The sequence below is a fragment of the Rana temporaria genome, chromosome 8 (genome assembly GCF_905171775.1).
Source record: "Rana temporaria chromosome 8, aRanTem1.1, whole genome shotgun sequence".
Classification (NCBI taxonomy): Eukaryota; Metazoa; Chordata; class Amphibia; order Anura; family Ranidae; genus Rana; species Rana temporaria.
In genome coordinates this window covers 140619623-140641038 of record NC_053496.1, presented here as the reverse complement: position 1 = coordinate 140641038, position 21416 = coordinate 140619623, and the positions used below count along the sequence as shown (strand labels likewise).

The 21416-nt window shown below is 39.5% G+C and overlaps 1 protein-coding gene and 1 long non-coding RNA gene across 2 annotated transcripts in view; one reads left to right on the top strand and one right to left on the bottom strand.

Moving 5' to 3' along the window:
- The window catches only part of LOC120909121 (bone morphogenetic protein 2-B-like), a 67035-nt gene extending 57520 nt beyond the window's left edge, over positions 1–9515 (bottom strand). The window contains exon 1 of the mRNA XM_040320782.1: positions 9151–9515. Within this exon, the coding sequence (XP_040176716.1) occupies positions 9151–9454 (304 nt within the window). The 5' untranslated portion in view covers positions 9455–9515. The remainder of the gene's footprint in view (positions 1–9150) is intronic.
- Positions 9516–11166: 1651 nt separating this feature from the next.
- Positions 11167–11767, top strand: LOC120910714. The gene is made up of 2 exons (XR_005741548.1): positions 11167–11476; positions 11560–11767. It is a non-coding gene; the product is annotated as an uncharacterized LOC120910714 (long non-coding RNA).
- The last annotated feature ends 9649 nt before the right edge of the window (positions 11768–21416 follow it).

Below are 21416 nucleotides of genomic sequence, written 5' to 3'. Positions count from 1 at the left end.
TGTAATGACCAAGACTCAGTATATCAGAATGTGTGACAAAATTTTATGCAATGGTAACTGGTATCGGACAATATCGGAAGATGACGTTCCAAAAGCCAGATCCAGTTATATTTCCCTGATCTCGTTAGCATTTCAACAAGGTCTGATTGATCAAGACCTTAGGGAATATTTAGAGATTAAATGGCCAATAACTCCTACGTTTTATTCACTGCCAAAAATACATAAGGACATCAGGGTTCCACCTGGCCGTCCTATTATTTCGGGTATAGGCAGTCATACGGAAACTGCAAGTAAGTATGTTGATATGCAACTGAGACCTCATGTAATGGCATTGCCATCATATCTTAAAGATACATTGGAACTCCTTAAAATAGTGGAAGGTATGAGCGTACCCGCAGGATCAATTTTGGCAGCAATAGACGTGGAGGCCCTTTACTCCAGTATCCCGCATACAAAGGGGATCCAAGTTGTTTCCCAATTTTTGCGTGAGCAAGATCACAATAATTGGAAATTGTGCAATTTCATTACAACTCTATTGGAGCATATACTGACTAACAATGTCTTTGTTTTCAATGGCTCAACCTACCTCCAGGTGCAGGGTGTGGCGATGGGGACCTCCTGTGCCCCATCGTATGCCACCCTGTACCTGGGGGGGTGGGAAAGAGCCATCTTTTCGGATGACTCCGCCACGATATACCTCCGCCACATCCTATTGTGGCGGAGGTATATCGATGATGTTTTAGTCGTCTGGACTGGTGGTGCGGACTTATTAGGTAAATTTATGGAATACTTATCCATTAACGATTACAACCTAAAATTTACTATCCAGTCAGATACAAAAAGCATCCCCTTCCTCGATCTAACAATCTCAATAAATGATGATGGTACCCTTTACACTAATCTGTATAGAAAGGAAACAGCAGGAAATACTATTCTTCACTACTCTAGCTCGCATCCAAGATCCTTGGTGCGAAGCATCCCTTACAGTCAGTACCTAAGACTTCGGCGTAATTGTGCAAAGGAGGAGGATTTTGAAAAAGAAGCATCTGCCCTTTATTCACGACTTCTACTGAGAGGATATAGTAAAAAGGTTCTGAAACAAGCATATATAAAATCTAAGACAAATACCAGAGATGCATTACTATTTAAGCAGAGGGAAAAAGAGCACAATCCGACAACCAAACTCATAACCACATTTAGCTCTGATCAAAACATCTTTCGCCAATTGGTTAGTCATAATTGGCATTTTCTTGCCGAAGACCCTATTATCTCAAAATACATTTCTCAGAGACCTGAAATTGTTTATAGGAAATGTAGATCCATTAAGGACAGCCTTACACATAGCCATCTGGTACCTGATGCTCCGGATCTTCAGGAACCTGAGACACCAGGCACGTATAAGTGCGGACAATGTGATGTTTGCCCTTGGATTGAGGAAGGAGACGGCTGTTTCCTCCCTAGAGGAGGTTTCCTTAAGTCCAAGAGGCATGCTAATTGTACAACCATAGGCATTGTATATCTTGCTAAATGTCGCTGCGGCGCATTCTATATAGGAAAGACGAAGAGAACCTTTGCGAGAAGAATTAAAGACCATCTTTATTACCTAGACGCGGGATTGCTCTATACTCCTATTTGCAAACATGTAGGCTTGCACCATAGCTATGACCCTTCATTTATTTCTTTTTTCGCTTTGGAAGTCATCCCCCTACCAGAAAGAGGTGGGGATTTTGACACAAAAAAATCCTCCAACGCGAGGCTCGTTGGATTTTTGACCAGCGAGCCACATATTCACCAGGGCTTAATACGTCGCTGTCATTCAAACCCTTCTTATAAGTAAAGCCTATGAGCTGCTCATTATTATTTGCTTACATGACAATTGGTTGTCACTTGTTTTGAATCACAGAGATGTCATTTAAAGACCCCGTATACATAATCTATTCTTAGTTGCTATATATAGGTCATTGGCAGGTCTGCCTCTACACTGTGTTTGCATACTGTATACTCAGAGGACCCTCCGAGAGATATATAACTTCTTATCTACTGTGATGGCTCCATTGCTCCGCCCTTTGCGTCCAACTCATATATATATAATCTCTGTACTTTTTGTATTTTTACATTTATGGTGTTATGCTTGGTTTTGTTTTATTCGATCTTTTTCTATCTGTTGTTGATTTATTTTGCATCCATTGTTGATTATCTCTCTTACTCTGTCCGGCTGTATGATAAGATAAAATAGCTGGACAGCATTAAAATCCCTAATAATCGTGATTATCATGGACACTGCCTCTATCAATCTTCTCCTCTAGGTAGACAATGTAAAAATGAACCCTTATCGGATGTTTATTTTTGTAAAATTAAGAAACAAACTCTGGCCTTTTTCTCTGGAGTTATATATATGTCTAATTGTATATATTTTATTTATTCTTTCATATCAAATTATTATTTCCGTTTTTTGAGCTCTGAGCTGTATGATTCATTACGCAGGGGGCTTCTGGATGCAGGGGGAGGTTGAACTTTTCACTAAGCGTGATGCGGCCAATCACATGTCCCAACACAGGGGGCGCGGTCTCTTAGACGCCTCTGTTTCCCATCAGTAATATCAGATGGGACGCGCACGCACATCCAGCCAACTGTTCACCTTTTGGCTGTTAAGAGACAGCGATTTTATGTCTCTTCCTTATGCGCTCCAGCATACGTCATCATGCTGGAGCGCACTATCTGCGTGCGCAATTGTTTTGGGACACGTGAACCGGAGGTGACGCCAGGGGTCAGCTTTGACTCTTTTCACCTCCGGTGGAAATGTAGCTATTTAAGTCAGCGCTGACGATGGACATGTCAGACGCTGGCTTGGACGGCTGGAGGAAGGACCATACAATCTTATGCGAGACGCCAGCATACGGATTCCACTCGTCCTTATGCTGTTACTATTCAGCAAAGGTAATTACTCCTTGATTCAATGAATCTATGCCCCACTTAGGCTATCTAGCCACATGCACCGTTCTAAAATATTAAATTCTTTTCTTATTCATTTCGTTTTAGAATCTAAGTGGTAATATGTGGTATTGTCTTTGAACCACTCCACCAATACTACCCTGAAGTGTAATTCAACGGAGGCATTATATCCCCTAATTACAACAGGAAACATCACTGTACTATATAATTTTCTTTTTCTATCACCACTTAAGGTAAAAATCCTTGCTTATTTCTCTATCTATTTTTCATATATATATACAGACAGTTGCCCTACTATGACAATAGTTACAGGCACTGTGTCCTATTATTTATATATAGGATAATCATTAGTTTCTGATATATCTATATATATATGTATATACTTATTTTTCATCTATAGAATTTTGTGGGAACCTATTGGGAACCTCTGTGGATCCATCTGGCAGCACTAAGTTTAACCTTGCTACTATAGAGGTAAACATCTCCATTGAGCTTTCATTAGATATTTTCTTTTCCATTACTATTAAATGCATAAACAATTCATTTATACAATATATATTTATAGACATATTTTTCAATATTCTCTACTATTACCTTTATCTTTTTGCTTGCTTTTAGGAAGAATATAGATACAATTTTTTGTCATCTGTATCTTCTCCTTCTTTGTGGGAGGAAATCCTCATAAACATTTCATTGTCCGCACCTGCTAAAATCAAGTGGATCTGGCTTCCACTGATTATAAGTGGAATAACTAATCTCCTGATTGCATCCAGTGCTTCTTTGCTGACTTCTAGGCAGGCTTTTCTGCCCAGCTCTCGGAGCTCTTTTTAACGGAAATGGTAAGCGCACTATATATTCCCCTTTATGTACATATGTGTTAAAAACACACATTTTTTCAAATGTTTAAAATAAAACATATTAAATTATTGTACTATATCTGTATTAATGATGAATCTTTATGTCATACACAGACCGCTACATGCATTAAAGGAACAGGAACATTATGCAAGCCCTGATGAAGCACACATAGTGCGAAACTAGTTGGCAAAATTCGCATTAATCTTCCTTAAAATAACCAATTTCCCCCATACCTTGTTTTTCATGTAATTGTGGTTCTGACCATATATATATCTCATTGTATTAATGACTGTATGAAATATGATATTTTATATTTATATTTACATGATTAAATTATTTTTGATACTACTTTAAACCTTGTGTTTTGTGCGCCTACCTTTGATACCAAGAGCAACACATCTCACATCAAAAAATCCCTATATTCGGAGAGGAACTGACCTCCCCTAATATATGCCAACTCCTTTTTATTTTTTACAAATTTTGATGGGATTGTGAGTGACTGTTGCTCGAGAGGAAGTCATTCATTCACTTACATAATTTATTTCTATTCCCTTTCTGGAAAAATAGTGCATTGAACACTAGCATTGATGAACTCATGTGTACTCAGTGGACAGTCTGTGGGATATAGTTTACTATGGATCTCAGTTACCAAATTACTGATTAAAGAATTTAATGATTTGGAGATAATCATATATACCAGGGATATGCAATTAGCGGACCTCCAGCTGTTGCAAAACTACAAGTCCCATCATGCCTCTGGGTGCCATGCTTGTGGCTGTCAGAGTCTTGCTATGCCTCATGGGAATTGTAGTTCTGCAACAGCTGGAGGTCCGCTAATTGCATATCCCTGATATATACGATTATAAACATTACATTTTGTGTATTATTTATACAAAATCTTTAATTTACCATAATTAAATATAACAATTGATCACATTAGTAGATATGGAGACTAGATATCTTGTTATGCCCACACATACTAACACATGCTTCTAGAGCACCCTGGAAGTCCCAGAATCCCTTAAGCTCTCTTATGCAAATTTGGATTAAAGTCGAATTCTAGCTCACTACTCTGAGGCCACAATGTCCATACAATGTGATGTATGAACTTATTTGTAGAGCTTGATTTCAGGGGCTGATGTTATTTGCATAGTAGAGCAGACATGGGTTTGGGAACAAAGTACAGTACTTAATGTCTGATTTTAATTTTTGCTAACAATAAAACAAGCCTAAAGTGACCATGTTGATATCAAAATACAAGTTTTATTCACAGGATCTCACTTGCCCCCTTCAACAGCTGCCAATGGCTCACCTCAGAGGAGGTAAGTAGGGCCCGGGGTACGTGACACATTTTTAAATTATTGAGGGGGATGGGGAGCATTTTTTTTTAAACTTAAGGCTCTCTCACACTGGCGGTCTGCCCGGCAGACTCCGCTTTGCTCAGCGGGGGATTGATCCGTTAATCCCCTCTACACAGACGGATGACAGATCCGTCTCCACTCACTGTGCAGAGATGGACCAGTCAGAGTCCCGCTCTCTATAGGGAGATCAGATGAAAATGGACCACCTCATCGTTTTCATCTGATCCCATCTGATCCACCAGAGGAAAGTAAAATAGGGTTTCCATCCATCTGGATTTCATGGACAGGATCGGTGCCGACATCGCTGGGCTCCAGGACAGGTAAGTGTCCTATTATTAAAAGCCAGCAGCTGCAGTATGTGTAGCTGCTGGCTTTTATTTTTTAAAGACCTCCGCTTTAAACTGCATAGAGGGTTCTTTACTGTAAGAGCGGCAAGGATATGGAATTCCCTTCCACAGGTGGTGGATTCAGCGGGGGGCATCGATAGTTTCAAAAAACTATTAGATAAGCACCTGAACAACCGCAATGTACAGGGATATACAATGTAATACTGACATACAATCACACACATAGGTTGGACTTGATGGACTTGAGTCTTTTTACAACCTCACCTACAATGTAACTATTTAACTCCGTAATACATTTTAAAAATTAAGAGCCCTGTCTCTTTTGTGCACTCCTCAGCTTCACTGTACTACTATTACCTGACTTAAGCATGGTACACTCTAACACTGACAGCTCCAGTCGGAACCGCTGTACTAACCATGCAAGGTTAGTTCAGCGATCACCCCCGCTGAGCTGTTGTGTTCTGATGGGGGAATGTCTCCCCCCCTCTACCAGAACACTCTGATCAACTCTCTCTGGCATTGGCTAAGAGTGCTGCTCAGGAGTCAGTTGGCTGCTGGTTTTCCAGCATGCACGTCCAACAGAAGCCAGAGCAGCCGGCTTCTGTCAGACAGACCGACATACACATGGGCCAAAAGTCTGACTTTTTTTTTGAGCCGGCCGTTGTCTCCCGACATTCGGCCTGTGTGTACCCGGCATTAAAGCGTTTGTCATCCCAACATTTCATATTCCTAATATGTGCCTGCTGCACCATATACTTGTATGAGAAAGCATCCTGCTCTCTTTGCATTGCTCTTTTTATGCAAAATCCCTGGTGTTCCTGCCAGTCCCTCTGCTTTCCTATTAAAAGCTGACCACACTAAGAAGGAGAAAACAAGGTGGACAGTTCTCTAGCTATGCTTAGAACTCAGTGTGCTCTCCTACAATGATCAGACTTGTCCTGACATGGCCCCCCTTCCTTGCACAGCCATTCACTGGGAAGCTTAGTGTGCTCTGTTGCTCCCCCCCCCAGGTCTTATGTAGAGGGAATGTGATCACTTTTTATATCTATACAAAAATGTTTTGCCTTTCATTTCAATTTTAAACTGAATAGGTTGTTTTACAAGGTGATCATTTACAATCGCTTTAAAGTATAGTTATACGGAAATGCTTTATTTATGCTTATTTAAAGTTTAATAGAGTAATGAATGGTTAAAACCTATGTGGGGTATTTTTGCTATCTGTGTCCCTTTGTGAAGATGTCCCTTCATTTCACTCCACAAACAGACAGTGGGGTAGATTCAGGTAGCAATTGCGTCTGCGTAACCATAGTTACGCAGCGCAATTGCTTACTTGCGCCGGCGTCTCGAATGCTCCTGATTCAGGAACCTCGATACGCCGACTGCAGCCTAAGATATGACTGGCATAAGGCTCCTTATGCCGTCGTATCGTAGGCTGCATTCTTACGATGGCCGCTAGGGGGCGTTCCCATAGTGGTCAGCGTATAGTATGCAAATTGCATACTAACGCCGATTCACAACCCTACGCGAGCCCTGCGTACGCAGTTTACGTTGTTTCCGTTCGTTGGGTTCCGCGTAAGGCTGCTCCTGCTATTAGCAGGGGCAGCCAATGCTACGTATACCCGTCGTTCCCGCGTCACGAATTTAAAATTTAACGTTGTTTGCGTAAGTGAATCGTGAATGGCGCTGGACGCCATTTACGTTCACTTTGAAGCAAATGACGTCCTTGCGACGTCATTTGCCGCAATGCCCGTCGGGAAAGTTTCCCGACGGAGCATGCGCACTACGTTCGGCGCGGGAACGCGCCTAATTTAAATGATCCACGCCCCCTACGGGATCATTTAAATTACGCGCCCTTACGCCGGGCATTTTTAAGGAGCGCCCACACAAATTACATAGCTACTGCTTCATGAATGAAGCGTAGCGCAGATAATTTGCATAGGCGCAGGGTAAAAACGGGACGCTGCGCCTCCGTAAGAAGTGTGCAGCGGTACCTGAATCTACCCCAGGGATAAGAAATCCTCTCACATCTGTCTACCACTATTAACCCATAATGACAGCAACATATTTTACATATACATTAAATACAAGGCAAAAAAAATGAAGTCTCCAGATTGCATGCATGTTTCAGACTTTTTGGTACTTAGAACCCTGGACAACTCTTTTGGGGTGTACATTCATTCATCAAATTATGGACACCCCAAATTGCTTTTTATGTGAAATATAGTGTTCCCTGAATTATAGCTGTGGTAAGTGGTATAACAGGGCTGCCAATACAGGTAAGTTATGAATAATCACAAACATCATATACTGTACATGATTGGAGCATCATGTAATGTAAAAACTGTTTTGATATAGTAACTTATTGTGAAATTAGAACAATCACAAACGTATTTCAAAAAAACAAATGATAAGATACCAATATTTACTTCTTTAACATGCAACAACTACACATTTTTGGGCATGTAATGTTTTGCGAGACTCCAAGTCACAGGACATGTATGTATCTCTTGGAGAGCTGCTAAAATTGACACTACTGAAGTCCCTGCGAGGTTCTTGCACTACTTTGACCTGAATTTGACATGACTTCAATACCAGCGAGTCTAATGCCCTGTACAAACGATCGATCCATCCGATGAGAACGGTCTAATAGACCGTTTTCATCGGTTAACCGATGAAGCTGACTGATGGTCAGTCGTGCCTACACACCATCGTTTAAAAAAACAATCGTGTCAGAACGCGGTGACGTAAAACACAACGACGTGCTGAAAAAAACGAAGTTCAATGCTTCCAAGCATGCGTCGACTTGATTCTGAGCATGCATGGATTTTTAACCGATGGTTGTGCCTACTAACGATCGTTTTTTTTTCTATCGGTTAGGTATCCATCGGTTAAATTTAAAACAAGATTGCTTTTTTCTAACCTATGGATAAATAACCGATGGGGCCCACACACGATCGGTTAGGTCCGATGAAAACAGTCCATCAGACCGTTCTCATCGGTTTAACCGATCGTGTGTACGCGGCTTAAAAGTCTTATGAAAGTCACTTCAAAGTCTATCAAAGTCAGGCTCAAAAGTTGCACAGAAAATTGTGCAACTTTGTAGTTGGCTAGTGTGAAAGGGAGAAATTACCAAATTAAAATTGCACTAAAACATTGTAAGAATATATATATTTTTTTATATATATTTTTTTTATTTAAAAAATTGTATTATGTGAGTTCTAGTGAATTTGTATAGTTTTACACTGGGCATGCACACGTATTTCACATACACACATATCATGTTCACTTAATTTCTGTTTTAACATAATTTGCATTTGCCTTCTTTTGCCTTTCATAATGTGACAACAATAAAAGCTAAACAAAAATGATATGTGTATGTGTGATATGACCATACAATACAGGGATGACAAATGTGTTTACCATATGTATGCTAATGCAAAATAACTACTATAAAGCATGCAAGTCTTAGGATTTATCTACCTAGGTACACAGCCTATGCATGCATTAATTTAGTTACTTTCAAAATATTAAGATAAGAGATATAAAACTGAACTTGTACATTAATGCATTAGCACAAACTGGAGACTGTAATAATTACCACTATTCTCTCATTGTTTCTTTCCAATCCTCACCTTTGTTTTCAAAGCTTCTCACCACATTGCCTTCCAGGAGTCCAGGTGCCTTGGTGCTTCCATCAGGTTCAGCCACTTGACTGTATAGTTCTAGCATGAAATGAGGAGGTTTTTTGGATGATGTAATATTATGTGGCAGCTCACCAAAAGCAAACACTTTCTGCAGTTTCTGGATGGCGTCAGATATCGGCACATAACTTTCCAGGTGTTGTTTTCTCCCCAAACCCAAGTGAAAAGGAGATGTTGAGTCACTAAAGGACAGAATGACAAAGATGACCAAAGCAAGGTTCATCTTGAATTGCATTGAATTGCTATTCTGCAACTAAATGGTGAATACTGTTGTTCCACAGATGGATAATCTGCCCTAATAGTTATTCCAAAAAATCTTCATTCATCGTTTAGAAAACGAGTCCTTCCAATTTGTATAATATTATATGAATAACAGGCTTCCTGCACAGCTACAGCTATGGTCTTCAGACCTATTCTGAAATTAAAATGATACCCTAAATCAAATCTCATTGCCTATACACAGTATAACCCCCACCCTCTCATTTCACACCCATGAATTGCAAATTTCTCAGAAGGGAGGGGAAAGAAACATAAGAAAACAATCATCAGTAACTCAATAAGTGTGAACAATCACAGTGTGATTGTATTGTTACTTGTATGTTATGTTAATGGTCTGAGAACAATTTGTCACCAAGTGCCCACTCTTAATTTCAGTAAATCCTGTAATTCCATAGTAATTTATCTTCACACCGCTTTGTATTTTGTCTAATACAAATCTTAAAATATGGATATTAACAAACATTCAATAGTAAATCATGTTTCATCCTAATTTCATAATTATAACAAATAATCAATAGTAATCTGTGATTCATGTAAATAACTGCAAATAGTAAACTTCAGCCAAACAGCAAGATATTTCAAAGTTATCAATAAAATAAGGCAATAAAAAAAAGTCAATGATAATGCGCTTAAACTGTAAATGTAAAAATGTAAAATAAAATCTTAATTTTGGAATTACATGCATGGCACCTTAGTCCATTAGAATCATGACCTAATGTTTCATGAAGTTGCATTTCATGAGGCAAATGAACAGAAAACATAGAGCTCTATTGGTGAGTTGTTTTTTGGAACTAGGAGCATTAGCAAAAAGTGGGGGAATTTTGGTGCGGAGACGGGTGTGAATAAAAAAGTGCCCTTAAGTACTCATTTATAATAAAGAGTGGATCATGTCATATGCTTTTCGCTATGTGCCCTTAGATTACTTCACACTGTGACACATATTTTGCAGCAGAGCTCTACAAAATAAAAGGAGATAATACAGTTACAATACAACTCAAGACAAGAAAGTTAGGAAGGCTCTGTTCGTGACAGCTCATTGATTTAGGTAAATATTTGGTCCAGTTAGTTCCATTTTTTTAAATAACTGAGGTTATTAGGTAAAGGGAAGAGGAGGAATATTTTTGGGAAGTTTCTTGGCAAGACTAAAGCCTCCTACACACACAAGGTTTTCTCAGCAAGAACCAGCAAGAAAACTGCTGGCATAGCTTTCTTGCCGAGTAAATTGTGCGGGTCACAGGCACTGTAAGCAGGTGTATGGCACTACAGCTTAGCATGCAGCAGTTTTGCATTGTGTAAAGGAGTGGATTCCAATATTCTATTTTTTTTTTTTTTTTTTTCATATATTTCCAACATTTTTACTATCACCATATGTATCCACATATTCTTTGATGGTCCACATAACATACACATTGTAATGTGTCTCACACATCCCCACCCATGGACACGCACTCTTTACCAGACTAATAAAGTCTCTTAATCACTTTTGTCTGCCAATGGAGCACTCCTATACTATTTTTATATTAAGTACCTTAATATACACATCAATTCCTGACCATTATTCATTGACTAGTTACCCCCTCGGGTCATCAATGAGTAGATCTAATTCAATAAAGAAGAAAAAAGGAAAAAATGTTTTTTTTTTTTTTTTTCTCAGATAAGATTACAAACCTGCTGCCAGTCCCTCTCTTTTTTATATACATGCCTTACCCACAGATAATCCTACACTTTAGCACAATATGCTATGATTTAATATTTCTAATTCTCTTCAATTACACAGGGCTAACCCATTGGGGGCACTCTGCAGGCACCGGCTCCCCTGATCCTCGGAGGGCGTCCACTGTGCGGCTCCTTGCAACCCCCCTGGGGTCTGTTTTGGTTTCCCTCTCTCCCCCATGGGGTTGTGGGTGGCGCTCCCTTCGGATTTTCTAACGGCTCTTCACATCTCTGGTCATTACAAAACCCACTTCATTCGTTAACGGTAAACCTTATTCTTGGGTCAATTTATGTGATTTATATTTATACTTTTTTGATCGCAAATTTATGTTATGTATATTTTTGTAGAATCAACCATCCCCCTGAAGAGACCACTTAGAGGTCGAAACGCGTCGGGGAACGCACATCACACAGCATAAAGCAATGTTGTATACATTTGTCCAATATTGTGGAATATGTATTGTATCACCAGATCCGTAAAGGGTTTTCTTTTAATTGTTATTGCATTTAAAATGTATGTTATTGACAACCATAAAATAAACCATGTTTTATTATATTACATTTGTTACACTTTTATACCTTTGCTGTCCAAAGCCCCGTGGGGTAAATTCCTTTTTCTACACGATCCAATATTCTACAAGCACTTTTACACAGGGGATTCCTGACAGGCAGGGAGGGAGCGAGACACTACTGTCTTTTGTTGCCAAAATTAATATAAGACCCAGGCTTATTTTCGGGGAAACACGGTAGTGGCACAAGTAAATATGTAAAAAGTGTGGCGTGCATTTACATTGTCAACTGAACCAGGACACCCTATTGGAAAATAAAATATAAAAAGACAGTAAAAGGAGGATAAAAACTTAGTACCCTATAACCACAAAATGTGTTTTACTTCCCTAACATATGATTAATTCATGTTTTCTGGGATATATTAATTCAGCTGTTTAAAAGAATTTAATAGAGTTGCCTTAACATTTATTTTCAGCATATGTTTATTAGACACACTCAATCACATAATGTTCTGATAAATTGCTACAAGATAAGGAACACAAATCAGAAATATGGAAAAGCATACAACTCATATAAAGGGTACAATTTATAAATATAGAATACATTCGCAATACAGCTAAGTTACAGAATTAACCAACAACTGCACCAAGAGTCATTATTTTGGGAAATAGTTACTAAACGGCTGGTATCCAAACAATGCATCTTCTGATGATACATCCCACATGAAACGATCAAAAAGATGGCCTCATTGTTAAAATTATTGAGTTTTCTTCTCTGAAAACAAAATTACTTATTGGAATTCAGGGTCAGCAAATATTCTACTAACCATTAAGATGGAAAATATCCTTCTTCTTAGAGAAAACTGTAGTTTTCCTCTAAAACAGCATGCTTGGGGCCAAAGGTTGCCATCTCTGTCACGGAGGGAAATGGTTAAGTGCTTTCACTTACCAGAACTCTCAATATTATTTCTAAGTGCCACTGAGTTTCTCCATACATAGTAATAGCTTTCAATAGACCTTTCAATCCTATATGAAGAGTACTGATGTGTAAGCTTTTTGACTGTAATATGAAATTCGACTAATTGCCAAATGGATATAACTTTTGAATAACACAGAATGCTACAAAAAATGGGGAATGTAATCAGTTTGCTGGGCAAAAATGTATTTCATGTATTTATGGTTTGCGTAACATTGCAAATTTATGACACAACTACAAACATTGTATTTAACATGCTAATAGCACCATAAAGCCACAGAATAATGACAGAGGATATTCTTCTCATTGAATTTAATATTTTTTTTTGTATCATAAAACAATTTTTTATCCCAATTATGTTTACATCTGGTTTTTGTTTTTTATTTCATTGTTGATTTTAAATAATACCTCTAAAATTACCTCATCACTATGGTGGATGTGGGAGTCTGTGAAGGGGGTTGTCACCCCCCCCCCCCCACCTCACAGTGTGAATGAGTAAGGGGTGAATAGTACTCAAGTAAATTAAAAAAGTAAATAAAAACAGACATCATAGAAACATCCTTTATTCAAACAACAACCGTAAAATCAGTCATTTTCACCAATATAGATTCAAAGTCAATCACATTGTCCAGTGACACCCTGATGATCCAACAACACAATGATCTGCCGCAACAACACTGCTGCCCATCAATATTCCAATCCTGTCACAAATGAAAGTCCCCGGACAGCAGATGGATGTCAACAAACTGGCTGGGAATGCTGGGTGATATCATTGACCAAATATGGTTATGATCATATTTGGTCAATGATGCCACTCTGAAATACCGCCAACTTGTTTACAAGTTGAAATGTGAGAAGAAAGCTGTAATTTAGTGGCAGCATCCACTAAACAATTTACTTCTGGCTGCATCAACCTTAACCTCCCTGACAGTAATCCCAAGTGTGGCTCGGGGTTAATTTTCATTACCAATAGTGGTAACCCCGAGCTATAACTTACCTTGTCCCCAGGATCCTGCAATGTCCCCCCGATGTGTCCTCCGTCGGATCCGCCAACTGATTTTCTGTGTTCCGGGCTCTGTTCTCTGTGAGCGGTGCGACATATGGGGGCGGAGCCAGGGGCAAATTCAAAAAGTATGAAAAATATAACACATACAGTACACTTTAATCTTATAGATTACATTACTGTATCAAATCATTTCACCTCCCTTTTGCCCCTAGTGCTTTGTCAAGTGCCCTTCCTGCACTTTTATATTATATATACTGTTCTTTCTGCCTGGAAACTTGAGAATGTCCATGGCATCCAAAAAGTGTCCCTTTACGTCAAAAGCTGTTTTTGACCAGCTAGAAAACAGTGATAGTATATTAGAACACTTGCAAAATTGAGAGATATTGATTTGCGGGGAAATCAAATTTATTATTATTATTTTATTATTTTGTATAATTATTTATAGTTATTTATTATATTATAATTTATGATTTAATATTTCAAACTTTATCATACTCGGGATGTCTACTAGAATTTTGTTTGGACAGATTTAAGTGAGTTATTCCTAAGAATTACAGGCCTACAATATAAAATGCCAAATTTATATGCAAGACAATCTACCGCTTAGAGCAGGGGTCCTCAAACTACGGCCCTCCAGTTGTTAAGGAACTACAATTCCCATCGTGCCTAGTCATGTCTGTGAATATCAGTGTGTTACAATGCCTCATGGGACTTGTAGTTCCACAACAGCTGGAGGGCCGTAGTTTGAAGATCCCTGGCTTAGAGATTCAAAAATCTGACATAATCTTACCGCCAGGGAGGTTGAAGTGATTGTAAACCCTACTTTGTAAAACAACCCATTCAAATTAAAATAGAAATGAAAGGCAAAACATTTGTGTATAGATATAAAAAAATAATTATAAATACCTTTTTCCCCCCTTTGATCACATACCCTCTGTTGTCAGCTGCATAAAAGCTGGGGAAGTAGAAGCAGCAGTACACTGAAATTCCATGTGTATGGCTGTGCAGGGGGGGTGTCAGGACAAGTCTGATAATTGGAGGAGAGCATACTGAGTTTCCAGCACAACTAGAGAACTGACCATGGTGTGTTCTTCTGCTTAGTGTGGTCAGTGTTAATAGAAAAGCAAAGGGACTGGCAGGAATACCAGGGATTTCACACAACGGAAGCATGTTACAGCAGGCACATATCAGGAATATGAAATGCTGGGGTAACAAACGCTTTAAGTTTGGATAGGCAGGGGAACTGGTCAAATCTGACTATTTGTTAAACCATTAGTTTAAAGGGGTTGTAAATCCTCATGGATTTTCACCTTAATGCATTCTATGCATTATGGTGAAAAACCTTTTTTAGTGCTGCAGCCCCCCACGTTTTACTTACCTGGATGCTGTTATTCTCTGTTCGGGAACAAGCACAGCATCTATAGCTGGTGTCTCATGTCTTGATTGGATAGATCGATAGTAGTGCAGCCATTGGCTCCCACTACGGTCAATTACGGGGGAGCTTGGGGGCGGGCTGAGTCCAGCATTCGTGTCTATAAATGCAGAATGCTGGACTTGGGAGCATGCACGTAAGGTAACCCCCCGGGAGAGTGCTTCTCCTAGGGGGTTATCTGAAGTGAGGAGGAGCCACGAGAGCCTCCAGAGGACCCCAGAAGTCGGTGTTTGGAGCCACTCTGTGCAAAAGAGCTGCACAGTGAATGATATGTTTGTTTGTTTTTTTCGTTTTTTTAAAACAATACTTTACAATCACTTTAACTGTGAATATGCTGGGTTTGGTTTGAACTCATGTTCATCCTGAACCTAAAGTTCAAGTCAAGCACAACGTTGGTAAACTGTCTCTTTTAGCCTTTCTTCTGCCAGTTTAGGCCTGTCTTGTGTGGCTTATCAAGCTGGTCAGATAACTGGGTTAAGAAAGGAGGAGACCACAAAAGACAGTTGACTTACGGAAGTTGGCTGGAAGTATAAGTCTGGCTCCAATGATTGCTGTCTCATTCCCCCATAAACACCCAGATCATTACATTACTAACAGGAAATGCAATATAGATTTTGATGTGAAGAAATTGTGTTACCTAAACTTATCAGCTCCTGAGCAGTCAAAACAGTTAAAAGCTGTTGTCAAGTGACTGTATATCATTGTCATTGATAAGTTGTTTATGTTATCCATTATATAATCTGAATATATTAATTCACTGGAATGATTCAAGTTATGTTTTAATTAGAAAAGCAGCTTGCATTTAACCGTCACTATGAGGAATAAAATACATTTACAGGTTTTATATAAAAAAAATAAGTAGAAATAAAGTTGTTTACATAATAACCATGCCCTCTATCTACTCATCAGCATTTATGTGCCTCTATTGAGGAGACTTTAAGGGCTAGATTCAGATAGATTTCGGCGGGCGTAGCGTATCTCAGATACACTACGCCGCCGTAAGTTAGAGCAGCTGTATTCACAAAGAAGTTGCGCTGTAACTTACGGCGGCGCAGTGTAACTGGGCCGGCGTAAGCCCGCCTAATTCAAAATAGGCTGGTTGGGGGCGTGCTCTATGCAAAATACTAGTGACCCCACGTATTTGACGTTTCTAACGAATGGCGCATACGACGTGAACGTAAATTACAGCCAGCCCCATTCACGGACGAGTTACGCAAACAACGTAAAATTTAAAAAATTTTACGCGGTTCCGACGTCCATACTTAACATTGGCTGCGCCATCTTTTTGGTGGTTTATCTTTACGCCTGAAAACCCCTTACGTAAACGGCGTATCTTTACTGCAACGGCCGGGCGTACCTAGCTGATTTACATATTCTAGGCGTAAATCAGCGTACACGCCCCTAGCGGCCAGCGTAAATATGCAGTTAAGATACGACGGCGTAGGAGACTTATGCCGGTCGTATCTTAGCAACATTTAAGCGTATCTCATTTTGAGCATGCGCTTAAAGTTGCGACGGCGCGGATTCGGACTTACGACGGCGTATCTACTGATACGCCCGTCGTAAGTCTTTATGAATCTGGCCCTAAAAGTTTAGTTAGGACTGCAGTACACAGAGAGCCTTGGCGAGGCCTGCAGCTTGACCATGTATTTGCAAATGCTTGCAACCAATCCTCTGTTTTTAATGCACACAGTTAGACAGTTGAATTTGGTTTGCTGTTTGGGTGGTAAGTTTGAGCCTGGTTATTATGTAAACAACTTTATTTATACTTATTGCTTAAAACGCATCTCATTCAAAGTCTCAAAACCCCCCTTTCTTCTACCCAACAACAGGGATGGAGGTGTATGTTTTTCATATGCCTCATTTAAAGTCCCAAACCTATTCTCTTTATATATAAAAAATATATAAAAAATGCTCCATTACTTTTGACAGTTCAGGAGTGTATTACACAAGAGTATTCAGAAGCTAGTATGTTACACCGGAGGTGTTCTTGGAAATCAATAGGAGGTCAATTCAATACAAAGAGGCACAAGAACAATCTATTGGGTTAAGAAGGTTTCAGGAATTGACTGTACTGTGCTAATCTATAATGATATGTACAATACACAGAAATCTATAGATGCTTTTAAAACAGTTGTAACATAAAATCAGTTTAAAATTTAGAAAAAATATTGTATTTTTATTGTATACATACTGTATGCCCCAAGGATGTCAACTAAAAAATTGTATTTGTAAAACATATAATTTAACCAATGTAAACACTTTGTGGGGCATCGTTATGTCTTGGTTCCTTGAAGTTAAAATAGTGTATTATGGGGAAAAAAATAATGTATCAATGAATGATATTCATTAGCAAAAGAGAACAATACAATATTTCTATTTGGGCACGGGGTACAAAGATCTAGCAAATTTTGTTCTTAGGCCTCGTACAGACGACCGAACATGTCTGCTGAAACTGGTCCGCTGACCAGTTTCAGCAGACATGTTTGGTCGTGTGTACAGCCGACCGGACCTGATTCCCGGCCGAGCGGACTTTTTCCAGAGGACAAATGTTTCTTAGCATGCTAAGAAACATGTCCGCTGGAAGCCTGTCCGTAGGACATGTTCGGTTGTCTGTACAGACTCACCGTACATGTCCGACCGGCCGCCATCCCTCGCATTCGTCGAAGTGATTCGACGCATGCGTGGAAGCTTTGAACTTCCAGGGCCGCCCACGTCGCCGCGTCATTGTCGCGGCGACGGCGCGGCCACGTCCCCGCGTATTGTTTACGCGCGGATTTCTGTATGATGGTGTGTACAACCATCATACAGAAATCTCCGACCGGACATGTCCACTGAAAACGGTCCGGCGGACCGTTTTCAGCGGACTGTCCGGTCGTCTGTACGAGGCCTTAAGGAAATCAAATACGATGAACAAATTAGCATTAGCTTTCCTTCAATGAAGAGATGTCCAGTTATTATGGAATAATTCCACATTCACGGCATAGAGGGGATTTACTAAAACTGGCGCCCACATAATCTGGTGCAACTGTGCACAGTAGCCAATTGGCTTCTAACTTCAACTTGTTAAAATAAGTTTTGAAAATAAAACCTGGAAGCAGATTTGTTTCTATGCAGCGCTGCACTAGATTTTGCACTCTCCAGTTTTAGTAAACCCCCTTTTATGTGGCTAATTGGCAAATTTATCATTAGACATACAGTAAGGTACAGTAACTATTTAGCATTCATAAAAAGGGAGTATCACGGTAAGAGCCCCTTTTGGATCTTTCTGAGAACATTTTATTCTATTGACACTTACTCCCAATTAGTAGTGTAACTAAGAACCATTGTCCTAAAGTTCAGCTACATTGGCATTTGCTAATCAGTCTTAGATTGTAGCCCTATCTGATCAGTTATTTAAACCACTTATCCAATAAGGCAAAGAGGCAACTTTGGTAAATTATAGAAACCCATCACAATAAATCTCTCACCTGCCTTATTAAAGTAAACCTCAACAGCTCATTGGTTGTTACTGTTACTTTTAATTGCCCTGTATTATATGAATTATTTTGGTTAATTTTACAGCTTTTTTGAATTTGTAATTATGAGAACCATAAATTACTATTTATTTTTTTACACTAACCTACATTGGCAGCTCCTAAACTTGAGTTCAGGAGCTTTTGGTGTTTGTTTGCCAAAGCTCCTAAACGCAACTCCATATAAGCCTATGTGTCAATGTACACATAGGCCTTTAGCAGAGTTTAGGAGCTGCTGTGTTTTGGTGAGCTTCAACCTCCCTCTCCTGAACGCAGAAGATAGAAATCTTTTGACCGCCGGCCACTGAAAAGTGCAAAATGCAGCAAAATTGCAGCCACTGTAAATGTAGTCCAGTGTCCATGAAGCCTAAAGAAAACTGTAAACCACAACCAGTTAAATGTCCTGTTTGCAATATTCTTGCTCATATCTATGCATAGAATATAAATATTTTCTAGATCTATACTATGGAAAATCTATTTCATTCATTTTGATGAGAAGTTTTGTACCATAAATAGCATTCATAAGAGTTGATTTACTAGGTCTACCAGACTAGACAAACTGTGTTTGCCTCCAATGACCAACTGCGTCATGAAAAAACAAACAAATACAAAACAAAAAATATGTTGTGCTGCTGATAAGAAAATATAGAGGCTGTATGGTGGGCAATGTTATAGACTTTATAGGCACAAAGTACACAGAATTGAATAAAAATGATTGACTTTATTTTAACAAATTAGTTAAAATATGGGCATGTTAAAAGAAATCACATAATACAAATAAAAATCCTGAGGGTAAAGGGTAACACTGTCAAAACCATCAAGACCAGTTCCTGGTATGAATGGAACATCCAATGAAACAGCAATCAGTTTCCAATCGGGCTTGGTGTACATAAGTGTGTACGTAAGCGTACATGTTGCATGCAGAAGTACTTCCTCAGGAGCTTTAGGCAAATATTTAGCTTACGGTGTGTAGTGGCCCAGCGTATACAGCTATGTAGGCTAGATAAAACATCAACTAGACAAGGCGGGCAGCGCAGAGCATGTGGCAGGTCATCCAGGGTGTCCAAAGAGGAGAGAGAGAAGGCTTGTTCATAGCAGGTATTTTCTTATCAGAAAATCAGTATATAACAATAATAGCTGAACAGTCTCCAACTTTAACATTCTTTTGGTATCAAATCCCTTGATATAAAAAAGTAAGGATCATAAGGGCTCTTTCACACGGGCAGACCATATGTCGGCTTTTTGATCTATCCACTTACGGATGAAAAAGGGACATACATTGATCCCTATGATCCGCTGACACCCGATCTCATCCGGGTCCACAATCCTCCGCTTCTGCAGACAGAGGAAAACCCTATTTTTCCATCCGTCTGCGGATCGGATTGTGTGAACACGGACAGTCGGTCCATGTTCATCCGATCCCCCCATAGGAGAGAGCAGAGATCTGACAGGGCAGTCACTGCACAGTGTGCGGGGACCGCCCTGTCATCCGCCGGCTCAGCGGAGCGATCCCCGCTGAGCAAGCAGAGATTCACGGGGCGGATCATCACGGATCCGTCCCATTTGAAAGAGCCCTAACACTCCTTAGTGGCTGCATAATGTTACCATCAACAGCGCTCCGCACCACATAGCCACCAAAGTCAATTAATGGTGGATTACTTTGGCGGCTATGATGTGTGGAGCTCTGTTGATGGTAACATTATGCAGCCACTAAGGATGTTTATGATCCTTACTTTTTTGTATCAAGAGATGTTATACTAACAGAATGTTAAAATTGGAGACTATTCAGCTAATGTTGATTTATACTGATTTTCTGATAAGAAAATACCTGCTATGAACAAGCCTTCTGTCCCTCCTCTTTGGACACATTGGATGACGTTCTGCATGCTCCGCGCTGCCCGCCTTGCCTATTTGATATTTTATCTAGCCTACATAGCCGTATATTGTGGGCCACTGTACACCATAAGCTGAATATTTGCCTAAAACTCCTGAGGAAGCACCTCTGCACGCAACATGTAGCGCGGTATCTCACTACGCTTATGTACCCCAACCTGATTGGATACTGATTGCTGATCCATTGGACGCTCCATTCATACCAGGAATGGGTCTTGGTGGTTTTGATAGCATTAACCTTTACCCTCTAGGCATTTTCTGTATTATGTGATTTCTTTGAACTTGTCCATATTTTAACTTATTTGTTGTAATAAAATTAATCATTTGTATTCAATGTTGTGTACTTTGTGCCTCTACAGTACAAAACATGTCCCACCATACATCATATATTCAATTAGGATGAGGTGTAACATAATATAATATAATTGCATAAATCAAGTGTAAATCAGTTAACCTTCATAAAAGTCCATTCATAGTGCTAATAAAGTCCCCAGAAAACACTCCCAATCCAATCTTATAAATGTTTGTTTTTCAACAATATGTTCTCTTGCTGGTAAGTGAACCCACTATCACAGTGCTGTGATTGATCAATGTGCATTCACCACACTCATGATTACAGATGGGCCCTCACCTTCAGGTGTTTATCTATAAATTGTTGATCTATAAATTAAAATCAGTATATGCTTCCCCCACTTCCTGGGAATGATAACAAAGGCCTGGCGGTCCTGGATCCCCCTCTCCCTTCCTCTGCTCACACAAGGTGTCTGTCTCTTTAAAATCTGTTGTGCCACTGCAGTAATTATATAAATAGGTTAAACTTGCATTGTATATGGAACAGTGACTTAGGAAAATAAACACACAGTGAAACACACTT